Source organism: Schistocerca cancellata, chromosome 2, assembly GCF_023864275.1.
Source record: "Schistocerca cancellata isolate TAMUIC-IGC-003103 chromosome 2, iqSchCanc2.1, whole genome shotgun sequence".
Lineage (NCBI taxonomy): Eukaryota > Metazoa > Arthropoda > Insecta > Orthoptera > Acrididae > Schistocerca > Schistocerca cancellata.
The window spans coordinates 993,673,906-993,682,820 of NC_064627.1; the positions used below are offsets into that span (position 1 = coordinate 993,673,906).

General features: G+C 37.5%; 1 protein-coding gene across 1 annotated transcript in view; it reads left to right on the forward strand.

The window, feature by feature from the left end:
* Positions 1 to 7,398, forward strand: part of LOC126160409 (UTP--glucose-1-phosphate uridylyltransferase-like) — a 155,574-nt gene extending 148,176 nt beyond the window's left edge. Inside the window, exon 9 of the mRNA XM_049916905.1 lies at positions 7,242 to 7,398. Coding sequence (XP_049772862.1) covers positions 7,242 to 7,349 — 108 coding nt within the window. The 3' untranslated portion in view covers positions 7,350 to 7,398. The remainder of the gene's footprint in view (positions 1 to 7,241) is intronic.
* The last annotated feature ends 1,517 nt before the right edge of the window (positions 7,399 to 8,915 follow it).

Below are 8,915 nucleotides of genomic sequence, written 5' to 3' on the forward strand. Positions count from 1 at the left end.
TCCTGTTGTTTCTCTATCGATTCGCTTGTTTTTCTGTCACGTCTTCTTGCGTCCGACATGCACGTTTGCGTTTCTCGTCAGGAAACGCTCGTTTTGAACAGCTTGCGCTCTTAACGTACTTTTCAGTTCTTTAATTTAATACTGGTTGTACATTTTCTGTTCAAGGTACATTAGAAATGTTATCTTCCAATAATTTTTTAAGTGTCTATCACTTTATTATTTTCAGTTATACTCAGAATAAAAATTCCTTAACATTTTCTGTGACCTCGTCATTAATGATAACATCTTCTCTTGTGATCAGCCAAATGACAGCGCGTCTTGTCGCAACATTTCAATGAGTTTAGTGTCATCATCTTCAGGTGAAGAGGGGAGTTTTCACCTGAAGATGATGAAAACAAAACTTTGAAACGTTGCGACAGAACGGCGCCAGCACTCGTTTGATCACCCAAGAGGATTTTATCGTTAATGATGAAGTCATACAAAATGCTGACTAGTTTTTACTCTGAGTATAACTGCAACAAGACGACGCGACCACTCGGCTTGTCACCGGAGGAGATTTTGTCATTGATAATGAAATCATAGAAAATAATGACAAGTTTTTATTCTGAGTACCGCACCCGAGAAGACTTCATTAATGAAATACGCCGAGAAAGCCTGTAAACACAGTCATTAATACTTGTTATTCCCCTACCGGCGTATTAACTGATCATGTTTTCGCTTTTCTACAGTTAATCTTCAGACCTCCAGTCATAATTATTGTGTCCACTTCCTCTACCCTTTGGTGAAGTTCCTTTGGATTCGAAATAAATAAATCAATGGTATCTGCAAACCAAAGGTGTCTAAGATAAGATCAGTTTATGCGTAACCCTTCTTCATCCCAATTTAATGATTTAAACACCTCCTCCAAGGTTCCAGAAAATATTTTTTTATCAAGTGGAGTAACCTTGTCTAAACTCCTTTCTCAGTTCAGAGCGTTTTTCTCTTTTGATCCAATATATTGGAAGCCGTAGCTTTGTTATATATATTTTTAAACAGACTGATGTAGGTATACTCTATTCCTTATTTTATGATGACAAAATCAAACTCTTTCTTGTAGTCTATAAACCGCATAAAAAGTGGTCACTAGTATCCGTTCCTTCTTTTTACCACTCACAAAGTGACCTTGCCTGCTCATTACCATCGATTTCGTCCAGATTTATGGTATACACAGGGTTGGCTAGAAATGTAAATGAGAGAATTGGGAGCACTATAGATGGTCAAACGTCTAGAGAGACTAGCAGTTTTGTCATGGTCGGGCGAGGCATGGGCCATTTTACATTACCGTAGTGTCCAGGCGTAGTGGAGGGTACAAAAGAGTAAACTGAGGTCGAGCCTGTATGCGGAAATGTTCTTTATTTTCAATTTTACGTTAATGACACAACAAATAAACCGAAATAATGGTCAGTGTATTGTATTTATTAATATTTTAATAAAAGACATGAAAAGTACAGACAAAGGAATATTTGAGATAGCAAATAAATATCCAGGAGGGGATTCTAATGCATACAGGAGACGTTACTGTATAAAATTAGACAGTTTTATAGTTTTACAATTGCCGATTTGCACTTGCTGGTGTGATACTCGTAGTAAAAACGTGGGCAGAAATAACTTTCTTGGCATCTTGCACGCTTCATAAACGCCATATTTTTACAATGACATGTTTGTTTTAAAGTTTCTTTAGAAAAGCTAACTTGGTTTGCATTCATAGAAGGTTCTCTCCCACGTACAGTTGGCAGCAAACCATGGTTAACAAACCATTTCGCCAAATACTGGCGAGGATAGTTGGTCATATACAATGAACCGTGTTTTGTTGCACTCTTCTCGGGACGTGATTTCTTTTTCTGTCGATGAGACAAGAGCAGTTTTGAAGCTTTTCGATAAAGCTATTTACCCGACGATAAAAACAGACATCGCAGAGTTTCACTAACGGAGTGCATATGGGGGTTATCCTTCCTCATATCGAAAAATCTCATTGTATAATTATACATTTATTTCTCCTCCCCCGAGTCAGTCAACAGAAGAAATTTACGATTCTTCAACTTCGTACTTGATGATGGCAACATCTTTGTTTGCCAAAATATTGTTCCGTTGGACACTAACTTCTGGCCGTTCACAAGTGAGCTGTTTCTCCGTAAGAAATTTGTTCGCCTGCACCAAAGACTTCATCACATCAGTCAAAAAACATTTGTAGTAGACTGTTATAAGTTTCATAGATTTTGATGAAGTAATTACGACAGTCCTACATTTTGCCACGTACTCATCCACCGTTTTTTGAACCCTCTCTTGTAGGCATACGAAGTCCTGTACGTTTTAATTACAACCACTTCATGGAAAGTTATTTGCACAGTCATCTTGGACGCTGTAAGTACAATCATTTCCTGGAAATATATCTGCAATCACAAGTTTTCCTTTGCCTTTCCTTTTCATGCCTTTTGTGGAAATATTAATTAAAACAATATAGTGAGTATTATTTCGATTTATTTGCAGTGTCAGTAAAGTAAAAATTAAAAATAAAAATGTTTCGTATAAGGACTCTACCCCACGACACTTGAATTACCTTTCTGTAATCTTCTGTTTTTGCTGGGCCTAACGCTGAATGGAGACTATGCTAACATAAATGGCTCATACATCGCCCAACCCGCGCCAAAAATGTAAATTTCCGAAACGCTTTGTCGTCTAGATCTCTCACTTCCATCACTTTCATTTCTGGCCAAGCCCTTCATATACCATAAATTTCGATGAAATCGGTGATGACGCGTGGGCGCGCTCCCCTTGTTAGGTGACACACAGTAGATTGTGTTACACCAACTAATGAAGCCTGCATGTTCTTTTCATTGATTAAGGTTTGATGCTTATTTTTAGTAGAGAAATAGTAAGAAATTTGTGAAAATTTTTACACAAATCAAAATACTTCTCGATCTGCAGATCTCCACATCTTCCCTTATCGCATTCTTGTGGATTATACTAATCGTAGCATATTTCCAGCTATCCGATATCGCCCTATTACGAAAATATACTACGATTCGCTGTGAGAGTTTTCCTTTCACCAATTTTGATGATTTCTACTGTATCTCATCAATCACGCAAGTTTTTCCTCTTTCCGTGCGCCGATTTCTTTCCCTACTTCTTCTGGTAGTACTTCTGGAATGTACTCAATCTTACATCTTGTTTGTTTCATTAGGTGCACTTTACAGATATTCAGAGAAATTTTCAAGCAGATTTAGTAGGGTCTACCAGGTTGTTGTAACAGAGTCAGCCAATATTCTGAGTAATGTGATATCGCTACCCAGCCTACGTCATACCTCGGTTGTTGTAGTCTGTTGTCCTTAAAATCTTCCAATTACACTTTCTTTTTTTCGAGACTGTTTCTGAATGGTTTTGTTTAGTTCATTCTGACTTCTTCGGTTATTTACTTTCAGCTCTTTTCCCTTTTTCATCGGCTATCTTGTGTCCTCTCAAACTTTCTTATGTTCGTTCCTTTTCGCTCCTGCAACATCTATTGCTGTTTCCAATATAATATTTGTTAAACAATCATTTCTGGCGTTGGAGTCTACTGTTTCTCCATTTCCTAGAGCCTCACACAGTGGTTTCATGGGCAAGATCTCAGTTTTGTCAAAGCATACTTGTAATCATATTGTTTGAAGACTGACGATCTGGGCATGAACTTCTTCCACATCCAGAGCTGAGATAGCTAAATATATTTCGGTTGTTTTAGAGTGTCACTAGGCTGGCCTGCGACAGTGTTGATGACATTTGGCCCCAAGATGTGGAGGTGTCACGTAAGAGTGGTTTCAGCCACATTTCACACGCATGTTTTTTCTTTTCCTCAGGGGAAAAATGCTGCGGAAATAAGACACACCTAGCAACTCTGTTTGTGGAGTTGAATGTACGAAAATTGAAAATAGTGGCAAGTAAACATAGCTCTTCAGGTAAGCTTAGTACACACACGTCTTACTGTCTAGGAAATTAAAACTGTTGGGGTGCGATACTCTGAGCACAACTAGGGATGTGTGTGGAAAGAATTGGTTTAAAAATGATAGGATTTTACGAATATTAGTGTCGAATCCACAGTGCTGTGTACTGCATTTACGCTAACACATACGCATACATGTAAATAAACTGTAACAGACGTAATTCCGTTTCTGATCTAATATAAAATGATGCCAGGGCGGCAGATAATATACTTTATAAACCACTGCATTAACTATGCAGATTTGTTTTCAGTAACTATTTTGGACTATCTATTCTTTTCACAGAGCATTATATCACTGAAATAACCCACCCATTATTCAAAAAAGAAGATAAAACCAGCCCGGATAATTAAAGATAAATAATTCTTCCGGACTGTACATACAAAAGTTTTACCCGTATGATTTACTATAAAATCAAAAACATTCTGGAACCACAGCTTGGAGAATACAAACCGCCCATACAGAAGCTGCTCAGACCAAATTCTCACCCTGAAACTAATAATTGCATATTACAAGTGCAGAAATAAACAACTCTTTACTTTATTCGTAGGTCTCAAAAAGGATATGATAGCGTCCATAGTTAGACATTTTTAAAAACCCTCAGATCGTACGGTCTTTATCCAAGATTAATTTAAAGATATTGAATTCCCTTTAATCAGCACAAATTCCAAGGTGAAGAAAAAAATTCAAAAGCCTTCGCAATAAAAATCAATCTCATACAAGGTGAAATGTTATCCTCAGTTCTTTTCAATGTAACCCACGATTACGCCATGAACCCACCTAAAATCAAAACTGGAGCAAACCCCGCAATAAGTACAAACTGTGTGGGATTAACGGATGATTTATATTTATCTCTCTTAGCTGTGGACGTGGAAGAAATTAATGCCCAAGTCAACAGTCTTCAAAAAATAGAATTACAAGTGCTCTCTGAGAAAACCGATATCATGCCCATGAACCCCCGTGTATTAATAAAGCCTTCATAAACAACCAAAAAATGTTCATAGTTCTTCGTTTTAAATAGCACGGAGAAATCGCCAGGCACAACATAAGTGCGGAAGAAACAGGAACAAATAGGACCAACCAAATGAGAAAAAGTTTAATTTGTAATCCACTCTACGTATAATAAGAAAAGTTTGCTAACTGACAATAAGATCCAACACTATAAAAGAGTAAGTGTCTCGGAAGTCACATATACTTGCGAAACATTGCTCCAAGTGAAAGAAGAACTGATTGCCTCTTTAAAACCGAAAGAAGTGTCATCAGAACTAGCACAAATAAAAAATACCACGTCGAAGAAGTCTAGAATTCTCCTCAATGAAACTTTCTATCGAGAGATTGACTCAAGCAATAGCGTAAAGAAGAAGAAAAGAATCTCTTACTTCTTTCACATCTTGCGAATGAAAAGAAACGGGATTTTACAACAACTTGAGATGAGAAACCTTAGAAAGAAAACAGGAGGACAATACGGATTGAAACATTATGATCGGAAAGACTGAGATAGTATTGGGCGGATCGCAAGAACCGAACAGTACTGTACGTCCTTTAAGATTTGCATGACGCAATGGTAATGTTTTGATAATGTCTCAATCGGTTTGCAAGAAAGTCAGTGTTATTTCTAAAGTGTGTATATTTGCTACAAAGGATTTGATGTGGGGACATCCGCAACTGAGTAACATATTCGTAAAGTGACTTTCCATACTGCGTGGCCCGACCGCCGTGCACTTATGATTGTTTCTAATTAAGTGAGTTTATGACTTTCTACGTATTGTCTCATCCCGTAACTCCTTACATATACTCTGTAACCAACATTTCTCTCTTGTTTTTACAGTTGGTGGCTCCTGAAGATGGAGCTCTAATGTTCTGAAACCGGCCTTGCAGTTAAAATTTTTTTTATTACAGCTGAAGCGGATTCTTACTTCACGAATAACTGTATTTGAGTAGTTTTCAGAAACTGACGTATGTCTACAGTTGTGCTACTTCAGTGGGATCTGACAATGAAGGTTGTTCTTTGAATACGTGATCAACACTGAGGCTATACTTCCGCTTTTTGCTCTTTTTTAAGACACAAAAGTGATAAGCTGTAGAACATTTTTGAGGTAAGGAATTATTATCAGTATTGCATATCACACACCGACGTAGCAAATTCCTGTACAGAGCAGATGTTAATCACTCTTCCTCTTTTCCTCTTTGGGTGCTTCCCTCCAAAAATATTGGTGGGTACCGTCCGCGTTCTCCTTTTGTTAGCTGTTATCGTAAAGAGTAGTCTCACACATCTGTGAGATGTGTAGATAATTACATAAAAGGGTTTCCATCCATCTCATCTCAGGTATCCCATACATGTGAGAGGTTTTACTAACCGTATTTGCTCATGGAATTTGGAACTTTTTTACACATTGCTTTAGGAAACTAAATACGTTTCATGACACATTGCTGACTACAAAACATCGGAACAATCAGAACTGAAGCGAAACTAGCGAACGAGTGACCTCAACGTGTTACACAGCTAGCCCATTACATTATAATCTGCATCTTCTAGTCTGTGTGTTATAGTGTGTCTCTGATTTAACATTCAGTTTACTTAACTTTTACAAAGTATTTACAATCGATAGTCGCTCTCGCTTTACCCTCATTGATTCCTATTATCTTTTCTGTATAGTTGTGATTCTGACAGTTGAAAGTTTTCATTTCTCGTTTTCTCGTTATTCGTGATTACGTCTTTTCATCATATCTTTCTTCAGGGAACTGTCATATATTTCCCTTTTCAAATAATATTTGAAAAGGCATTTAAGAAAAAAAGGTATTTCCGCCTATATATTTTCCAATCCCCTCTCACCACTACCCCACTCCACTCCACTCCACTGGGTGCAACCAATGTAATTTGATTCTTACGTTCATAACTCATAGTTCTAACATATATTTACCAATAACTTTTAACTATCGTTATTTATAACTTTCGCAACTGTTTACTATATTGAGACCAACATAAATATGATGCGAGAGAAGTTGCAGTGAATATGAATGTCTTAGAAAGCTACCAAAATATAGTTAGTAAAGACTTGATCTTTGTATGACAAACATCCCTAGTACTTTCAACAACCTCACATCATATTCACATCATATACTGTCAGGTATCATAACCTTTTATCTCAAATAGACGTAAACATGTGTTTTTAGATGTATGCTTGTGCCTGTTGTTATAAGAAATGAATAATTAACATCTTTTATTTTCAGGGTACAGTTATCATTTTTGGTAATGGCAGCAACAAAGTCTGCATTCCACCAAATGCTCTGTTACAAAATAAAATAGTCAAAGGCGCCTTAAATATTTCTGATTTTTAACGAAATTATTTTATAGAGATTTTTTGTGAAGTTATTGGCTTGCACAAAACACAAGGTCTTCTGAACTTGTTTACAGCTATATTTTTATTACCAAGGGTTTTATCTGGATAATCTATAATTTTTGTATTCAGCAGTATATATAATTTTCTGTGATAGTGTATCAGTTTTAGATAAAATTTTCTCATGTCTATGAAAAAATATTTTGTGAATATTTTTTTTTCTAAATGATGTATCAGATTTACTGTGAACTCGTGTTAAAAGGTGAGTGAAGATATTGACAGCAATTCGCTGTAAAATCAACTGCACATTGTATGCAATGGATTGAAATTAAAAACTGCATCTCTAAATATCTTTTACTTTACATAAATAGTTAGACTTAACATTCGTTTCACTAGTTTCAAAACGTTTACCTTATGGGAATCAGGTTGTGCCTGATTATGAAATCAACAAAATCTTTACCCTCATGCCTACAAGAAACTCATCTCACCTCTGCTCGGACAGCGAAGTACCTCGCCAACTCTCACCGCCATGGATTTGTTCAAACTCAGGTCGCAACTCCGCTTTGATAAAAAATTTAAGACAACTCACTTCAGACATTCCTCTTACAACGCAATCTCCAAACTGCAGTCTTTTAATACTCCCGTTAAAATTTGTCGATGTTCCACTTCGCCGCGCGGGGTAGCCATGCGTTCTAGGGCGCCTTGCCACGGTACACGCGGTTCACCCCGATGGAGGTCCGAGTCCTCCCTCGGGCATGGGTGTGGGTGTTGTCCTTAGCGTAAGTTAGTTTCAGTAAGATTAAGTCAGCAGTATGGTCCCATAGGAACTTAACGCAAATTTCCAAAAATTGATCCACTTCCACCAAGCCTAACATTGCTTGGTGGGAACTAAAAAACCCGACTCCCTAAACACATCCACTTTCAACAATGGTAGAATCACCAAATTTGCTTCAAACTCGATTCTCTGACCTTTCGATGAACATCGCTCTCTTAACTTTGAGCCCTCTTAGTGACAAAATGGAACACATCTCTCTGTCCTCACATATTTGAAAAATGGATAAATGTCCTCACAGATAACAGAAAAGGGGTTGCCAGTGCGGAAAACAGACGTTAGACCTACTGGACCCGCAAATATCGCTACACTGGATTTACTGGCACGGCTTTTACTTCCATAACGTCGTCTAAAATCATTTCCTTTAAGTTTTACTTACAGCAAAATTAATACCACAATCCAACTCTTCTATCCATACTCCTTCTGCTGCTGACAATTTATCATTGCGGGGGGTGCTCGCCTGTTCTCTGGCAGACTGCAAAGTGGATCCATGGCGAATTTTTCCACATCTTGCAAAACCGTAAAACCGTGATCGTTTCTCGCTTCAAAACTGTACTGGTATCGGAAGTAGGAAATGGTGGAAGAACGAACCGTGATACTACTCAGGAGACATAAACTGGTTTGCTGAGGGATGAAAAACAGATGAAGATTTCGGCCGATTATAGGGGGTACAGACTAGAATAGAGAGAGAAATCCCTCTAGAGAATATGGCGCTGTATTTCAGGTGGAAATATC